This window comes from Montipora capricornis, chromosome 1 (assembly GCF_036669925.1).
Source record: "Montipora capricornis isolate CH-2021 chromosome 1, ASM3666992v2, whole genome shotgun sequence".
NCBI classification, from domain to species: Eukaryota; Metazoa; Cnidaria; class Anthozoa; order Scleractinia; family Acroporidae; genus Montipora; species Montipora capricornis.
Window position 1 is genome coordinate 42,863,842 of NC_090883.1, and position 20,000 is coordinate 42,883,841.

The 20,000-nt window shown below is 39.0% G+C and overlaps 1 protein-coding gene across 2 annotated transcripts in view; it reads right to left on the minus strand.

The window, feature by feature from the left end:
- The window catches only part of LOC138045086 (uncharacterized), a 27,098-nt gene extending 7,714 nt beyond the window's left edge, over positions 1-19,384 (minus strand). For both annotated transcript variants that reach the window (XR_011131533.1, XM_068891470.1), the window contains exons 1-10: positions 18,853-19,384; positions 18,638-18,710; positions 13,736-14,484; positions 11,714-11,859; positions 9,575-9,646; positions 7,731-8,492; positions 7,084-7,224; positions 3,275-3,410; positions 2,551-2,670; positions 1,496-1,629 (exon numbers count right to left, since the gene is read on the minus strand). Coding sequence is in view for 1 of the 2 variants with exons in the window: in XM_068891470.1 (XP_068747571.1) it covers positions 1,496-1,629; positions 2,551-2,670; positions 3,275-3,410; positions 7,084-7,224; positions 7,731-8,492; positions 9,575-9,646; positions 11,714-11,859; positions 13,736-14,484; positions 18,638-18,710; positions 18,853-19,066 (2,547 nt within the window). In the remaining variant the exon portion in view is untranslated. The remainder of the gene's footprint in view (positions 1-1,495; positions 1,630-2,550; positions 2,671-3,274; positions 3,411-7,083; positions 7,225-7,730; positions 8,493-9,574; positions 9,647-11,713; positions 11,860-13,735; positions 14,485-18,637; positions 18,711-18,852) is intronic.
- Positions 19,385-20,000: the final 616 nt, after the last annotated feature.

A 20,000-nucleotide genomic window follows, 5' to 3' on the forward strand; every position in this document is an offset into this window, starting at 1 on the left:
GTTTGTTGTTCGAAACTAAGAGAATTTCAGAAATCGCTGAAATTGGAGTTTATGGAATATACGCCAACTGCCAGAGGCACTAGAGACTCGCTGAGCTACACACTTCAAAATCGTATCGTAATGTTTACTTCGTTAAAAACAACAACAGAATCACGATGATCGTCATGCAGTCACACAACGGTCTCATTTGCTTGTTTGTTCGTGCTGTTTTCAATGTTGTTTGTTTGTTATTTATTTGTTTGAGCAGGTTGAAGTTTTGGCAGCTATTCAGCTGATGTGGACCTGCTATACCCACCCATATACTCACAGAGGACAGCCACATCACCGGGAACTTCATCCCCTACTCTTCTCGAATAGTGTGTGGGTTCTTTAACGTCCCACAGGGAACTAATGAACATGGAAGATATTTGTGAGACGGGGCCTACGGTTTCTAGTCCTTATCCGAGAAGACTTGAAAGCCTAACCATTTGCGGATGTAATTTCAAAGGCAGCACTTTCTCCTCAGTTATTTAAAGACCCTGAGTATTGGTCCGGCCGGAGTTGAACTCACGACCTCCCACATGGCAGCACGGTGCTCAACCAACTGAGCCACCAAACAGCTTAACATGACAAGTACAAAAATCCCATTTCTCAAACAACTCGAGATTTCCATTTGCTGTCACACATTAAATTATGCACAAGAAGCTAAAATGATCCTAGCCTGAGCTTCTTTGGAGAAATCTGATCTAAATTCAGAACAGAGAAAAGTGAGCTGGAATTTTGTAACTAAATAAATGGTGAATTCAAAAAGGACCTTTTGTCTTTTCAACAACTGCAAGCAACCAGACAAAGGTCTACCTCCACCAGCATCACTGCCAACAACAAGCAATCTTCTCTAATCCTTTAAACATGGAAATGCCGCAGAGAATGAACCCATATTCGCAAAGTTTCCAAAGAATCTCCTAAGAAAATGGCTCCTTTAAATGAAAAATCCGTTTCAGGATTTACGGATTTTCCCAAAGAACATAGCTTTAGGGAGGTAGATGTAGACTAATCAAAGTAAACAACTTTTGGATTAGCTGTCGACAAAAGCAGCGGTGTAAGGGCTCACTTGTCTGCGGGCAAAGAGGTATGAATCATTGTACCATCATCCTCAGTGAGAGCTTGGGGTTCTTGAGACTTTTTGGTGGAGAAAAAACAATTACCGTTAGTCCTCTATTAAGACCCCAACCACCCTTTTGGTGGCGAGATTAATGTAATTAGATGCAAAATGTTTGAGTTTAGGTGCATTTTGATGTTGTGATACATGTAAGAAAGCTTTGGCTTCTGTAGAATTTGAAATAACTTATGCATGTCAGAATTTCTGTGCAAATGTTTCTTCAGTGTAAATCAGTGGTAGTCGGGGTAAATAAAACGTAAAAACGGAAGTTCATTCCGGACAATTAAACACCAAATCCCCCATTACGGTTTTTCTCATACCTAGAGTTTCATGATTAGAAACACATTATTATTTTACCTCGGGTGCCATGAAGGGCTCTGTTCCACGTGGAGTGTTATCTTGTTGGTAACCATTATCAAGTTTGATGCTGGTACCAAAATCTGCTAGTCTTATTTTGTCTGCCGTCAAACCCTCAATGAGAATATTTGCACCTGCAGGGATAGCATCACCATTTTTATTAGTGTTATTTTGTCTGCCGTCAAGCCCTCAATGAGAATATTTGCACCTGCAGGGATAGCATCACCATTTTTATTAGTCTTATTTTGTCTGCCGTCAAGCCCTCAATGAGAATATTTGCACCTGCTGGGATAGCATCACCGTTTTTATTAAAATAAAATGAGAAAAACATCCTAATTTCACTACAAAACAGCTTGCTCCTGAAATTGGTAAAGCTACAACCAATTGCAAAAAGTGTTGCAGACACCTTGTGCAAAAATTATGTTTTACAAGCTGACTTGTCATAGGAGGGCCACAAAGAAATTTAGTGCAAAACAATGGATAGGGCCCCTTCCCCGATTTAATGTTTTTGCAAAGGAAGGGATCAAATGGATCAAATGGTGAACAGTTTTCTCTTGTCATGATAAGATGTCTCAACTCAGACTACCACTTTGACGGACATGAATTAGAATACCAGTGGGGAAAAAGCGGGCAGGAAAAATGCCAAAAATAATAACCTTAACTGTATAAATCATGCATAATTCACATGTTCACCATTCCCTCCTGGAGTGACCTTACTCGTCAGAACAGTTCAGGGGTGATTTAACCCTTTCAGCCCCGATAGTGCCAAATGGCACTTATAGATTTTACTCTGTCTAACGCCAGACGATTTTACTTGTCAATGGGGAACCCCTCGGGGCTTAAAGGGTTAAGGGTTGAAGCCAACAGAAACCCAACAATCAGAAGACAATAATGTTTTTGTGTATTTGCTTGACCCCCTCCAGAAACAAATTCAGTTGTTAATGAGCAAAAATGGAAACACTAACATCAGCAAAGATTCCCCAAATTGCACTTTTCACAACACCATCAAGGTGAATAAAACGTGATCTTTGTAACAAAAAAATAAAGCTACTGACCTTTGATATCCCGATGAACAAATCGTAAAGAGTGCATGAATTCTACCGCAGACAAGATCTTATAGAAAATGTGACGGACCAGTTCTTCATGCATTCTACCCACATCTTCGACAGAGCCACCTTAAACAAACATAAAAAACTAGGCTTAGGTATAGTGACCATATTAAATATTTAGCAGTATAAAATTGATGATGATGATGATGACGACGATCAAGATTTATGTAGTACAAATTACGGCAACTTAAATGAGGTAAAGGTAAAAGGGTAAAGTCTGCTACGAGCTTAGAAGGTCCATCAGGCAGGCGCTTATCTCCGGTTTCTGTAGCATGAAGCGACTAGGAGTATTTCTACTCCCCCCTGGATGGGATGCTAGTCCATCCCAGGGTTACCCCCAGCATTGAATTCGCCGGGACCTATTTATACACCTGGGTGGAGAGAGGTACTGTAAGAACAAAGTGTCTTGCCCAAGAACACAACGCCATGTCCCCGGCCAGGATCCGAACCCGGACCACTTGATCCGGAGTCGAGCACACTGACCATGAGGCCACCGCGCCTCCCTAACTTAAATGAGAATGGTTATAAATACATGTGTATCAGGACAAGACACCACAGTCCACAGAAACATACATGTAGACAAACAAAGAGAGTTCTAAGGGAGTGCCAGATCTTTTGTCGATTTCCCATTAAGTACAAGGCAGTCATAAAGAGACAAAAGGATTCTTACCATTCATGAACTCCATAAAAATAGTTACTTTCCCACAGCTCTTAACAGCTCCATAGAGCTCCAAAATATTATCATGTCTTCCTGTCAGGGTACCCCAGATCTTCAGCTCTGTCATTTCAAAGTTCTCCACCTTGATCTAAAATGTTACAAATGTAACATGAATGTTAATTGCATTGAAAAAAAAAAGGAGCAATAAATTTCAATGATTATTGCTCTGTCAATGGTTCAGGAGTCAATGAATTAACAACCTCTACATTCATGTCCATGTTCCCATTAACCCATTGACCCCTGGGAGTGAGACTTATAGCAGGGCTTCTGATATTACGCAATGGTGCATTTGCGTACAATCAACATACCGGTGCTTTGTCATTTGTGGGTTCCAATGTTCCTGTTGATTCATTCGTCATGGGAACATTGGAACCCACAAATGACCAGCTCCCAACGTCAGTGCCTTCATAGCTCAGTAAGCTGTTGGTTAGAGCGTCGCACCGGTATCGTGAGGTCACGGGTTCAAACCCCGTTGAAGTCCTGAAATTTTCAGGCTTCTTTACGCAATTGCAAAAATTGCGTTCATAACTGCGAGGATCATAGCTGCACTTGATTTCATATCCACAGTTCATATATGATTCACTTCATGTATAATTTCATCTTTGATTCATTCCTCACGGGAACATTGGAACCCACAAATGACCAGCTCCCAACGTCAGTGGCTTCATAGCTCAGTTGGTTGGAGCGTCGCACTGGTATCGTGAGGTCACGGGTTCAAACCCCGTTGAAGTCCTGAATTTTTCAGGCTTCTTCATGCAATTGCAAAAATTGCGTTCATAACTGTGAGGATCATAGCTTCACTTGATTAAATTTGACGAAATAACCCAAAATATACTTTGTTTTTAACCTTGATCTATGTACCTTTGGAAACCTGTAGACTGTTTATTTTCATAAACAATCAAGTATCCTGCACCTACGAGGCCTGGTTCTAGTTTTCAATTTAAAAGAGTTGCCAATTGGCACAGCACAAACAAATTCTCTCCTTCAAGTTGCCAATTCAGAATTGCTGATATTATGCCAACAAAAATGAAATGCTCATGTCAGCAGCAGAAGATCAACTGAAGATCAGCACTTAATTCAAATATCGTAAGCCACAGCACACCGGTGGCTTAGTTGGTTGAGCACCAGGCAGCCATGTGGGAGGTCATGAGTTCGACTCCAACTGGATCAACTCACAGGGTCTTGAAATAACTGAGGAGAAAGAGCTGCCGTTATTCATGTGTTTACATCCGCAAATGGTTAGACTTTCAAGCCTTCTCGGATAAGGACTATACATGTAAACGGTAGGCCCCGTCTCACAAATATCCTCCATGTTCATAACTTCTCTGTGGGACATTAAAAGAACCCAATGGTATACACTATTTGAAAAGAGTAAGGGATGAAGTAACTGGTGTTGTGGCTGTCCTTTGTGAGTGTGTTCTCTCCAGCAAAAGTGGCCAGTTTGGCAGTGATGTCTCAAAAAGGTGTGTGGTGTACAAGGCCACCTAAGCAGAAACAGCCAAAAGTCAAAAGCGACTTTGCCAAGTACGTGCTGGAACATATCGATGTGGAAAATGCCCGCTCTTTCTTCAAATCAGAAGACATGATCGCATCTGCCGCCAGCCAAATTTGTGATATGAAGAGCAATTTACCGTACTGTACAAAAACTTTAAGTCAAGCAACATGTAATAATAATAAATAATGACAACATACTAGGTTCTTATGAAGCGTATTTCTATATCCCAACGTGCTTTACATCAATAAGAAAAATAGCCTCTGCAACACATTATACATTAAACTTAAGCATAAAAATCAATAGAAAATCAATAAGCTGAGAAAATTCCTCAAAGAACATCGATACAGTCAACTTATGTACTAAGAATGTGCTAATGTACTAAGAATGTGCAAAAAACTACCAGCTTTTTTCGTATGTATGTAGTTTAACTATGCTCCCTTACGATCCAGTTTAGTTGAGCCAAGGGCATGGATAAGACCTCTCATTGGTGTAATATTTATCTCATTTGGCTTTTTTTAATCATAGTTAAGCATACATGTAGATGCTTAATTATTGTTCCCTGATGTTCAAATTGTCTTTAGAGCAACACAGAGTGGTTTTCTTACTCTGAAACCTATTAAAACAAGCTTAAAATAGCTCAGGAAAAAAATCGTACAATTTGCACAGTTTTTCGCACAGTAGTTTTTCCTTATCACATAATCTGCCCTGGAAATTTCGCATAATTTCTGTTTTTTAATCACACCCATGAGAGGGCCTGTTATAGATTTTACACTGTCTAATGCCAGACAATTTTACTTGTCAATGAAAGGTGGTTCGGGAGTCATTGCGTGAAAATCAAGGATGTGAGCAAGTATTTGTTTTAAATAGTAATTCACCTGTTCCCTCATCACAGTAAATGAGTAACTTGAACATGTTATACAAGTCATGTATATCTCCCAAACGAGCTTGGTGACCTTTTTTTTAATTTCACATTTCGAGTCACCATAATGTATGGAACAATCGAGAAAAGTTTAAAGAAAATCTTATGACAACTTCTATTACTAGGGAATCACCGTAACTACAGTAATCGACTCCAGTTGATACTAACCCCTCTCCCCCCCCCCCAACTGATGGATGAAATCATCTAGCATTAGCCACCCTATATAGTCCATACACTGCAAAGAAATTTTAATTTTTCTTCTGATCATATAAAACACTTTTTTATTTTACCTCACCGTGTTGCCCTTGAATCATACGTCAAGGCCTTTCAATACAAAGTTCTTACCTCTATACTCTACACTAACACAAAATTCACAAAATCGGTTTTAGACCGAATGATCTGTGCAGTTTTTGTAAGGATCAGTCAGAAACTTTAAGCCACTTTTTTTATCACTGTTCACATTCTAGACATTTATGGACTGATTTTGAGTCTTACTGGCATCTTTTATCCAATCAACCGGTACACCTCTCTTTGGAAAATGTTTTATATGGAATAATATCGCAACAATGCCCTTTACTTAATTTACTCAATTATTTTGTTATCATTGGGAAATTACTTTTGTGGGACTGCAGAAGAAGCCAAATTAATCCAGAAATTCCTGCGTTTAAGAACAAAATTGTTCTCAAGTGCGAAACAGAAAGGAAAATTAAAAACACGAAAGACTATTGTAAAAAGAAATGGGTGCTCATACCAACTCGATAAGCCTATTAGTCTGTTGTTCTGTTGTTCTATTGTTGTTGTTGTTGTTGTTGTTGTGTCTGTTTGTCTCTCTCTTTTTAGCTATTTATAATGTAAGGCGTTTTATCCTAACATAAAAATCCATCCTTCAATCTTTAATTTCTTAATAATTAATTTGTTGTAGTTCATTGTTGTAAAACATTGTTAATTAATTTGTCTATTAAAAAAAAAAAAAAAAAAAAGAAATTTGATAATAAAATCTGTTATGTCTCAATCTCAGGAGTCAATGGATACAAAGGTTGTTAACAACATCTACTGTACGTTCACTCAAAAACTCAAAAAGGCCTTCTCCACAGACGTTAATCTGTCTAACAACAGACAATTTCACTCAATCCATGCAGGACTGAGTTCAGGGGTGAAACAACATCAACAGAGACAGTAAAAAGAGAGGCATAATTTTGATATTATTTTATTCTCAATAACCCTCTAATTGAACTGACTGTAAGTAACAACCATAGCCAGAGGAAAGGACTTGACAGAAAATACATCACCTTGTGAGACCTTTCCACTTCCTCTCATAATCATCATAAACTTACAGTTTCTCCTCACCTGTTTAATGGCAAAAAGTTTTTCAGTCTTCAAATCTATGCACTGCCAACAACGTCCACAAGATCCTCCACCAATGTACACTTGCCTTTCCCAATGGACGTGTTCAACGTATCTTCCATCCTGTTCAACACTCAAATGAACCTGAAATTTAAAACAAGCAAACAAACACTTTTTTGTCTTCGTGGTCAACTGAAGTTAATAACAAACTGCAAAGAAGTTGTCTCTCAAGCGAGAGTTTTGTTGCCACTAATATTAGGTATGCTCCTTTTTAATTCAAAAAGACAGCAGAGGTGTGATATTATTGCTTTTATGTTAACTGTGATTGGTCATAAAGGCATTTTGACCTGTTTTCTACAGGTCAGTGAAATGCAGCAGCCCTTTCGTCAGTAAAATAATAATAATATCGAAGTCATATACAAAGTCTTTGGTTTAACCTTTTCCATCGTAAGAGTGATACTTACAGTATACATTTTACTCTGACTAACGCTTGACGATTTTTACTTGTCGATGAGGGGTACATGTACTTTAGGGATGATAGGGTTAATCAATTTTCAAAAAAATAAAAAAGAAAAAAGGAAAAAAAGAAAAAAACCATTCTCTAATGACTCTATTCAAGTACACTCATACATGACACAACATTTCAATACCTCATCGAGGGGCCAAAGGATTTCCTGTGTGATGGAGTTGCTCCTCAACGCCTGGCCAATGTTAGGAACACAAGTGGCACTTAAAGGTGTAGCGGTAGATTGCTCATGGATTTGACATGGCTGCAGGCTGGCCTTTCCATCCCTCGCTGGACCATGGGTAACTGGGAGGTCTTGACTTAGGGAGGGTGCTACGTCAGACAGTTCTGCAACCTGCTGGGGTTCAAGATCTGATCTGGGGTCTGGAGGTCGAGAAACATGGTACTGGTTCCACAATTCAGACATTGTGCATGAGCTTGCAAATCGGCTTCCACCACTTGTGGAACCAAAGGAAGAAGCAGGTTGTATATGATTGCATGATTGACTGGGATCAAATGGCAACAAGCAGAGATCTCCAAGCAAGTTGGGGGTCCTTGGTGGGTTGGACTTAAAAAATAACTTGTCATGCCTGTGCTCCCAATTTCTGTTGTCGGGCAGAGTGTTCTTCTCCAGATAGTGTCTGATGTCATCACATCGTTCCACTGTGCATTTTCCGACAGGCTCTCGGCACATACATGCATGCAACTGCAAGGCATCCTTATACTTAACGCACTGCACACAACCGCCAAGTACATGCATATGGCAGTTCTGAGTGTGTGCAAGCAATTGTTGGATAGCTTGGCAGTAATCATGGCCACACTCTTCCCAGGCACACATACGAGTGTTGTGACAACAAGTAAAGGCTTCCTTTAAACGCTCGGCTACATCAATGTTGGCATCAGTATCCTGTGGATAGCAATATTGGCACACATTAATATTCTGTGATTGGCAATGTTGAAGTGCATTAAACACCACAAAGAAAGATAAGAAACAGCAAACCACGATTATTAGACATCTTAATTAACTAGTTATAGCTGTCGCTAAAGTGCCAACGAGCCAAGCTTGCGTGATCTGGCGGCTGCAAACATCACGCGGCGTACTCGTGCGGCACTCTCATTGGTTATCGCTACGGTCAATATTTGATCGCTTTGGTCTACATTACAGCTTTTGGTCTACATTACAATTAAATTTGAAGCGCTTCTGAGATTTCGTCCGCCTAAAAATCTTCTCGCGGCTCTATAAGCTGCCGCCTCGCCAGGCCTTCTGTCTTCAGAAGGCCTGACTCGTTGGCAATAATCAATTATTTCCTGCCACAGTTGTTAGAAGGGGGATAGCATGCATGGTCAAAAGGAAAAGCCTGGGCTGGTGAGTGAACCAATTTTTTTTATCACCCATTTCAGTTGGCAAGAGATTTATATATAAATGAAGAGCGCTATTCACCGTTTGAATTACTGAGTCCTGGTTTTTTTCTCATCAAGCACAATTAGCACAGATGAACAAAGTTTCTACTCATTGGTTTTCGCAAAGAACAATCAAAAGCATTTCTAATTGGTGCAGTCATGTTAACATGACACAGAGTGCATGTTCTCCAAAAACACAGAGTTTCCCAAAGCCTTGGGTCGATCCGAGGCTCTAGTAACGAGAATGGTTTGTTCCACAAAGAGAAGGAAAACACAATCTTTCACATGTCTGGTGTCAATGAAGCACATTCCACTATACATCTAATTCAGCAATAATTTTCACTAGTTTGGTCCTCAGTCCAGACAATAGAGCCTCAAGACGACTGACTGCTCCTGGCATAAAATGTATGGGATACTAAAGCCTTCCATTCAACTGCAATATTTCATGTTGGTTGGTAATTTGTGGGGGAACACAAAGCAATAGAATGCCCTTTCCTAAAGAGCACCTGTATGGGCAAGGAATTGCTATTCACAGAAATTGTCTGCTTTCAATAAATAAACAGTTAACTAATAGTCTGAGCAATGTACCTGATCACTTTGAAAAGACTGATAGCTTGAAGTTGTCATCAGCCTTGCTTTGTCAACATCAATCTTCAGACCCTAGGTAAGAAATTACAAATTGTGGAAACATCACGCAACAAGAAAAATTTGTTACTCTTACGCCCTCCCCCACCTGTGAGTGGGACTAATACTAACACAGATTTTACTCTGGTTTAAAGTAGAAAGTTCTTCCTACAAAATAACATTTTAAGCAGGACAAGAAGCACATGACCTTAAAGCATGTAACTTAATTGCACCTATTTCTCTTGGAACAACTTTAGGACACCAATTTTACGCTTAAATATGGACAAAAATAAGATTGAAGCTGTATGCGCACGAAAATGCGCAAGCTACATTACATCCAAATCAGGAAATTTTTAAACACAAAAAACCCCAGCTCTGAACCAGAGTTACACGATTCAAGGTCACGAGCTTCTGGCAGGACATATTATGTCCTATTAAATCATTACTTTGATCTGAAGCGCTGGTCAGCCATTAAATACCATCAATGATAAGCTCAACTACAGTACCGCTCTTGAAAAGGTAAGTTGACATTCTCGACTCGATCCTCGAAACTCGATTCTCGCGATTCGAGTTTTGAGACGCGAGAATCGAGGCTCGAGAATCGAGAGTCGAGAATCGAGAGTTGAGAAAGATGGACTTTGGAACATGCATAAACTCAAGAAGAACTCAAGAATTTATGTCTCGAAGAAATGAACAATTCCGCTAACGGAGCCTTTGTACACAATATTCATGTCGACTCTAAGCAAGCTTTCAATGTTCTTCGCCTGTGAAAAAAATATTATCTTCATTATCCTTCGGCATGTAGAAAAATAACATCGCGATCTTATTCACTTGTTCTGAAAAAAATACACGAGTTTCTGATGCGTTCCCCAGGCACAAACCCAGTCACAAACTAGCAAAATGAAAACGGACATGTCATTTACCATTTTGGATGTCAAGAGAATCGAAAGAGAAAATATAACATGCTCTAAAAACTCGCACGGGTATACGCAATTATTCATTTACTGCTGTATTAAGCCAACACCACAGCACAATTGAGTAAACGTGAAAATCTTCATTCGTTTGTTGTATGAAAACTTGTCAGGTACATTTACCATGCGCATGAACTGACACAAATCGTGCAACCATTATTTTTCAAAAACAAAGTAATTTAAAGTGAAGAGGCAGTGGATTGAAACGAACCAAAGCAGACCGTCAGGCTTGCGCGAGTACTTCTACAATTACATTTTTGAGCACTTGTAAATATGCCTGCAGTGTCTGATTCGTTCCTACACACTGGAAGCTATTCTTCTTACTTTAGAAATATTCTCTGATGATTTCGTAAGTAGGTAAAATAATTGAAATAAACTGTAATCGAAAGTCAAAGCATTGCGTGACATCCGCTTGAGGGCAACTTCATCCACAAGTGAAATTTGCATATGTCAACGTTAGCGAAACTTGGAACATTTATACACTCGTAATGCAACTGCCTTACCAGGCAACCTCACTTTATTTAAAACAACCAATCGTGATTTACCGATATGACCAATAATGCGATGGGAGAATCGTTGAAAAAATTCACAACTTCGTAAATTTGAGATCACTTGCTCGAGGCATTACATTACATTCTCTTTGCTTAAAATCAACGATCGATAACGTTTATTATCAGGGTAAAGAAAGCTTCAGGTTTTAACTTTTAAGTCAAGCGTAGCATGTTCAAGTCGATTGTGAAGAGAGCCGTTTTGTAAATGATCGCAACAGATTATTCATTGATCCTTTGAGGAAACGAGCATGATATCCGACTCGCTTTTTCGACGCATGTACAACACACAAGTGTGCTTTGCTTGTCTAATTTATTTCTCGAGAGATCAGTCAAGCATCAAGCTCACTATTTTTCTCGACTCGAAACTCGAAAGACTCAACTCGTGAGTTGTGAAACTCGACTCGAAACTTGATTCTCGAAATTTTCGAGGATCGAGAATCGAGTCTCGAGTCGAGTTTCGGGCCTCGCGAGTGACTGTCAACTTACCTTTGAGCGGTACTGTAACACCACAGGTAACAGACGGACAATTTAATTTGCAGCACTACACATGAACAAAAGTACTTGGAACCCTTTCAACAAACCTTTCCACTTGACTTCTTTGAGCTTTCAACTATGGCAGCTGTAGCAGGGCTCCTGGTCTCCGTCATGCAGCTATGTGAAAAACCACTGTATTCAGAAGCTGTGCATGTCAACCCACATGTCGGTCCTATGGCTACTTGGGTATCACCTGGAGCAAAGTATAAAGACACAAGACAAATTGAGTCTTTTTAGACTAATTCTGTAAATAGACCCCCAGTATAGATGCCAATGTAACAAGCAGAGGTTATGGTTACTCGTAAATGGTTTGAACACGGGCGTTTGTGAAGGCTATAAACTAACAGTAATTGGCGCATTTACACTCGTCACAGCCCATGACATCTAGATTTAACTGACAGTTGACCAATAACATAATGAATTAGTTGACCAATCACATCAATGACCAGAGTGCAGGGCTGTCAATAAATCTGAAAGTATAAAACCTATAATTAAAAGCCTGGCCTGGCACTCTTGGACGCCATGCTGTTTCATCAGATTATGCACACAACTGGGGACTACATGTATTCAGTTACATTGTCAATGCTCCAGGCATTTCATATCATTCACATGAGCGATAAGGCGCAATAGCTTGTCCAGATTTCCTTGTTTCATCTTCTTTAAAAATGCCATCAATTCCAAACAATGTTTTTTTGGCTGGTGGTAAAATGAGAGGAAAGTAGCAGGTTGAAGATGGTTTTATACTAGCTGGCGTTTTTGGCCGGATACTGGCCCTTACTGACAGCCCTGAGAGCATTTATTTGTTTATACCATTTACTGAATGTTACACTCTGAAGACGTCTTCCGCTTAGGTTTTCAAAACGTCAGTCAAGAGAGACCTTACAAAAAGACGACGACGACAACGCCAACAAGAACGCTGTCTAAAATAGTATTTCCCGTTATTGTAATAATTTCGCGACAACCCCAAGTCGTTCGGAATGGAAAGTACCTTATTTACTCGTGTATAAGTCGACCCCCAATTTCATTTCCCATTTCTGGCTAAAATGCAGAAAATCAGATCACTAGAGTGTTCCTAAAAGTTAATGTCATACATGTATTTGTGAGAGTTATTTTGTAGTTGCAGTATACGAAAAAGAAACTACTGCAAACAAAGTTTATTAGCTCTTGAAACATGACATGCAATGAGCAATGACACTAATTTCAGTTTACTTAAGAAGTTTTTTCCATGTTTTTATGTGAAAATTAAATCTTTCTATTTTAAACTAACCTCTCTCTGAACATTGACATAGAAAGGAGATTTGGTAGATGAAAAGAACACCAAAGAATTCGAAAAATGGCTTGATAAATAACCCGCCATCTTGGAAAACTTTTGCCAGGTTACTAAGCTACTGAGACTGTTCAATGAAGTCAAGTGAATTAAACATGGCTTTGCTCTACTATAAAATGCCCAATGTACAAAGTTAAAGATACAACTTTAGTGCAAGAGGCATGTCCAGAGGTTTGTATTTAACCCACTTAATTTTATTTCTCCAAATTTTCCCATAGGCAATAAAAAGCCCAGCTGAGTTCATCAAACACAAAATTTAATACAATCCGAACTTGTTTTGGAAAGCCAGTTTTTATTCAGATTTTTATCGGCAATTGTTATGCTAATTATCTGATAGTTCAAGTGCTACCAAACCAGCTTTATCTGTATAACTCAAGTATAAGACGAGGGCAATTTTTTGGGCCGATTCTTAAGTCAAAACCAAAATGTCAAAATGCAAAACGCATGTTTTTGTTCATTAAGTCCATTGTTGTCACTGTCGTCCTATCTTAAGGTCCCTACTGTCATCCTAAACAGTCCTTCTAAGGACTACACTTGCCTGGACAATCCTAATTCACTTAATTATGCTATGTGGTATATCTGGATTAATATTACTTACAGCTACTTTTAAAATACAGTGGCTCACTTCAAAACTTTTCAATAACCCTTTTTATCAATTAAGTTATCATTTTTTCCTTAAGTTCCTTGTATTTGGCTAAGACAGTACTGCCTATTGTCTGTGAAAATGAAATCTACTACATACCACTTGATACAGGAGGATCATCCTCTTGTGTTTTCTTTTCCATTACATCATCATCATCATCATCATCATCACCATCATCATCATCATTGTCGTCGTCCATGACATAAAAACCACATTCAGTACCGTGAAAATGCTCCTTGTCTTCTTCTTCCACCCCCTTTTCATGATCAAAGTAATCATCATCATCAACATCAACATTTTCGTCATCATCATCATCATCACAATCATCATCATCAATGCCACAACCACCATGTTTATCGATAACAGTGTCCATCTTCTCTTCCTCCTTTTTTTCATGATCACCTTCATTGTCCTCATAGTCATCATCACCAGCATTACATTCATCAGCGACGCCACCAATGCCTGAATGCTTCTTCCCTTTTCCTGCATCCTCTTTCTCCTCAACGGCAGGTTGATCATCCCCATTGCAACCTCCAACAGGAGCTCGGGGTCTTCTGTCTTCCCCGTCATCACCTCCACTGCCGCTGCTGCCAGCACTGTTTGCTCTTCTTTCCATTTTATGTTGGCAGGCCCCTGACACTGGCTTACTTCCCGCATTTGATTCCTTGCAGGCTCCATTTTGAGCAGACTTGTCGCTTTTATCCTCAGTGGTCTCACCATCGCATGGTTTGGCTTCACTAATCAATGAAGACAGGCAGTTGATAGTGGTTTTCAGCTCTGATTTCAGTTCATCATGTTCCATTGGCGTTTTGGTTACTTTTCCATCCGATGACGCATACAAGTTAATGCTGCCAATGAACCAAAACACGTTAGAATTGGAGACACTACTACATCTGATTTCCAAATGGCTTCCAGTTTAAGATTCTTTTGTAAGTTGTTATTCAAATTTAATGACCACTTTTTCACCATTTTGAAAATGAATTTAAAAAAGTTGTTTTTAATCAGGACATTTCATCAGTATTTATATAATTACACGACCACTTGGGGATACAAATTTATCTTCTCATGCTGACAGTATCTCGCACTTGTTCGCTGTGCTGACACTTGTGAGAGATATTATCAACACTCGAAGATAAAATTCGAAAACCTGCATGGCCATGTAATAGCCTCTATATAATTCTTATTATTTTTACCGTGAACAAACCAACAATGGCAAATTTGAATGAAAGGAGTGGTGGCCATTTTGGAATAAGGTGTAAAGTTAGTATGTTGGGTACATTTATGAACTGGTCATAAAATATAGGAAGGGCTGGGCCCACCGAAAAAAAGGGGGGGGGGGGGTGGGCCATCATTTTTGTGCATGAAAAAGGGGTGGGTCTTGAAAATTTATACATCAAAAATTTTATTGTAAACAGTTATACATACACATGTATATTGGCCTTTAAAATAATTCTGTTTTCTCAAAATCATGGCAAAACAGAAACATTCAAGCAAATTCAGAAATACAAAAATTTTTTCATATGGTCTGTATTATAAGTAAAATTATCATCAGCCAGGTTACTTGGCCTTGTGCATGTATGAATGCAATGGCGGACACCTCTCCGGCACAAAATTCTGTCTACACGTCTGGATGGCAATACAAGAGTGCTTAAAGAAGGGCGAAGTATGTATCATTTTCGTTTCTCATCGGAAGCTACTGATTCTTAGTTGAGTATGACACTACTGACTAGGGAAGTTTGGTGACAAAATTTCAGCATTAAAGTTACCATGTTATCAAGGGCAACTGTTTTGTTTCCAATGGTAACTTTTCAGGGTTTGATGTCATTTAACTGGTAACGGGTCAAAAGTTTGAATTTAACTATTACCATTTGTAGATTTTAGCAGGCTTTCTTGTTCATGACGGTGAGGCCCTAAAAGTAACTCTTGGAAACGAAGCAAGTTGTCCTTGACAAGATGGAAACTTTAACGCTGAAACTTTGTCACCAAACTTCCCTAGTGTCATACTCCACTAAGAATTGTAGTAAGAAGTGAATAATGATCAAATCACTTTTACGTTCACCAATTAGAACATAACAAAAGAACTGCTTTACAAGTCTGTATATTTTGATGATAACTAGCACTTCAACTTCCCTCGGATTCTTTTTCGCACTTTGCACAAACATTTACAGAGAAAGTTGTCTCTTGTGCCTCTCTGTCCACAGCGGTAATTATTTCTTGTTATGTCACCCATTGTTATTAATATGCCAACCAGAACCTAATTAGCTGTTGAAACAATCACTTCTTTCGTTCCGTGGTTGGGAAATTTCAATATTTAAGAAAATGTGATGTTTGTACATGTCAGGCCTTCTGATAGGGTGTGATTAAAAAATGCAAATTATGCGATTTTTTCAGGGCAGATTGTGCGATTAGAAAGGCCAATTATGCGATAAATAATGTACATTATGCGATTTTTTTCTCAGCAATTTTAAGCTTGTTTTATAAGGTTTCAGGTTAAGAAAAACACTTTTTTGCTGCCCGAAAGACATTTTGAACACAAAGGAACAGTAATTATGTATCTCGATCGACATTAGTTGGGATAAATAAAAAAAATGAGGTCTTCTGCACTACCGGTGCACCACGTTAAAAGTTGAAAGGACACAGCTAACATGCCAAATGAATGATCAAGGTGCTCGTCAACCACGAACTTCCGAAGATAGTCAATCACAATAAGGCCATACCCCCATTTATACGAGAGAAAATAAGCCGCGGCTTTCTCTGGCCGCGGTTTATATCGACCTGGGTATATATTCGTATAAATAGTTCCTTTTGCGTATTTTGTACACCGTGGCCAGAGTAAGCCGCGGCTTATTTTCTCTCGTATAAAAGGCCCTAATATTGCACGACCAGAAAAACATCAGTCCATCGTCCACGTGGAGCGTAACTGTGAGGTACTTTCTTGCTCGATCGTGAGCTGTCAGATTGGGCGGACGGTGGGAACTTCCTTCTTCGTCGAAGAAAAAGCGAGCGTTTTCACAACAAACTTATCCATGAGTAAGTTTTTATCAGTTTTCAACGAAAAAAACTACAATTTGCCGAAAAACTTACAACTCCGCTTATTTTTCACAAATCTCTTCTCTAAGAGAAGGCAAGTGTGTCATTTCACTGTTGTGTATATAAGAGCGTGTTTGTGTTGCACCAATAGAAGGAGACTCGTACCAGGTCCCCGACATGAAAAATACAGCCTTGAACTTCGAATGTTTACGAAATCGAAGGTGACAAAGGTTTTTTAGCCTTTTTCCAAGATAAATCATCTGAAAAATGGCGTATTTATGCAGGAATTTCTAAGAAACGTGTTGATTTATGTTTCATTTTATGAATTTTGTGCGTCCTTTTATGAATTATGCGATATTTCGTGAATTGTGCGATCGGATGCGATTTGAGGTCGATTGTGCGAAATCGCACCATCGCGTAATATCAGAAGGCCTGACATGTAAACAAGAATATCGCTATAAAAACAGTTCTTTGCGACTTGGATACTGTTTGAGCAAACATTGCATTGTGTTGTTGTAGATCTATATATATGACAGCAGTTGCATTAAATGATGACATATTGCCTGCTTTTAAATGTATATCTACATAAAGGTTTGTATATGAGTAAGCAGAGATCTTTAATGTGATCTATAACCGGACCATACCTCCAACTTAACTAAATTCAGAAATTTAGTTTCAAAATTAAAATGGTTCTCCACACTAATCACCAATTCAAAAAAACTGTTTTTCAAAAGATGCCACCTTTAATAATTATTATTAGACAACAGTTCAATGAGGCAGCTTCATGATCTGTAAAATGGATTGAAGACTGAGTTTTCAAATAAGTTTGACATTTTTTGAAACATTCAGTCAACAAATTCTCTTTCTAGCCTTCCAGGAAGCTGGCAATCCAGAAACAAGGAGTTACATTTTTCTGATAGAGTGGTTCCAAGCTAGACTTTCATACAGTTTCATAGTTGTACAGAATCTCATCCTCATAGTGAAAAGCAGATTACCAGACAGTCTTCCTTTTTGGCTAAGGTAAATTACTTGTTTTTGCCAAAAGACAACAACAAGTAAACAACATTTAAATAAATTATCATTACCATACATCAAAGATTTCTTGAAGCTATTCTTGGATTTCACATGACGTCACGACCGCCATGTTGGTGTCCCCAAACAATGAAATGGCGGCCATGTTGGTGTCCCAATCCAATCCTCTTGGAATTGAAAGCTATTATTATGCTAAGGTCTTCTTTTGTTTTCGTTGAAAAACATGGCTGTTGATCACGTGAGTGAAACCCAAGAATTGCTATGCTTCAGGATTACCAATCAGCCAGGCATACTGTAACTACAGAATACTACAGGGATCCCTACTTGCATGTCACTCAAACTATCAGAGTAACAAAGCACCAAAAGACCAAATTGGCTAACTCAATTGCAATGTTGTACTCAGTTCAGCTCTCCCGGGGTCAAGATTTTGTGTGTATTGCATTTGCATTATTAATTACGTAACATTCACATTTAAATGATATGGAAAAACTTGGAACAAACCACTTTATTCCCAAAGGGTTTGAATTGGGTACAAAATTGAGTTAGCCGATTTGGTCTATTTGTGCTTCACCTTCAAAATTTGCACGTGGTGACTCTGGGTAGCCTAAAGAAACTTACTAAATACAAAAACTCAAAGCAGTTTTAGTTCACACTCAATATTGAGCTTCGGGAGTCTTTCGATGACATAATCAGCTAAACATTTAGGGTCTGGGAGATTCCCTCAAAAATGTTTAATTCATTATTTCCTTTCTGGAACGTTCTTTACTTCAACAATACGCGATTAAAAATTACAAACTTAACAAACAAATATTGATCCCACGAATTGAGAAAGAAAAGATTGTTTTTGCTGCGAACACTTTATCAACTTCATTTTACACTAAATTTAATCAACAGATTGCCTGGTCACGATAACGATTTCTTTTTTGAAACGAGACTCACTTTTCCATTCCCATATGCAACGACTTCCTTGAAATAAATTCCGAGTCACCGGAAGCCCAGCTGGATTGAGATCCTAGAGAATTCAGATGGAGGAAACGGCAAAAACTTGGTGGAAGTACGGAATAAATGAAAGTGCAGAGGGGGAAACTAAAATAATGAAATCGGTGAATTAAAGTTCGAATTAAACATATTCGAAAAGAACGTAGAAAACTCACCTAAGCTCGGGAACAAGCCATTTATCTCCTTCTTTTGGTCAATCATTAGACTAAAAACCATACTTTTGTACCGTAGTAGCGTCTTAATTTCATCAATTCCCAAGGAAGGGTATAAATTCTCTGTTGAGCCGGATCGATGTTCCGAATTCGAATCTACGTTCGTCTTGCAGTCGCTGTTAGACGAACATTCGTCGAGATGATCAGCCGACTTCATGGACTACTTAGTGAAAGAAAATGAAAGCTTTTCGTCTGTCTTCTGTCTCTGAATAAACTTATGCACAACAAGAGACTGATCTCGGCCAGTGGCAACTTTCGCTTTTGCCCTTTGGAAAATTCTCAATGGAAATGCCCTTCCTGTTCGTCTCCGGTACGGTCGGTTTGCGTTTATGTCCCGAAAATTCGGCAGCACGGCTTCCAATAGAGCCAACAATCAAGAACAAAGGATGGCCGTTTAGGACGTATAACAAGCACAGCACCAAAATACGCTAATTTTCGATGTTTGAAACGGATGCAAGTTAAACTTCAGGTGACTGGATCACGTGATTAAATGGAGAGCCACTTTCATGCAACCTCGTTCCGATCAATTCCCATTCCCAGGATCTCTCTTGTAACCAGCGAGGCCGAGAGACCCTGAGGACGAGGTTGCATCTTTAAAAGAACAAACAGCGAGATAGAACGATTCTTTTCGGAATTATCGACATCTTCCTATTGTTTCAAATCTCTATAAGAGCGGGTGGGCGGGTCGACGTACGTACGCTGACGTCATAACCAATCGACAGAGTCCTAAGTCAGAGGCAGATCTTGATTGTCAGCCCGGAGTCAGTTTGTCACTTTGAGGACGAGAACACATAGTCCAGTCATCTAATTGAAATTTTTATGGTCGAAGTCAAACTAATTGCAACAGAATTTCTGTCACTGCCAAATGATAGATAGTGGTCAACTTACTAACATACTTAAAGTTCCCCAAATTCGTGTGATTGAACATGCTCAAATGAAATCATTTTAATATTTCGAGCGTATGCCACAGGCTGCCCAATTCGAGAAAAGTAATAATAAATTGAAACACACAAAATTAAGTTGTTTTGAGCGGTTCTAAGCAATCTCGAACAGCAATAAATGTTTATAATGACCAATAAAGTTTTAAAGCT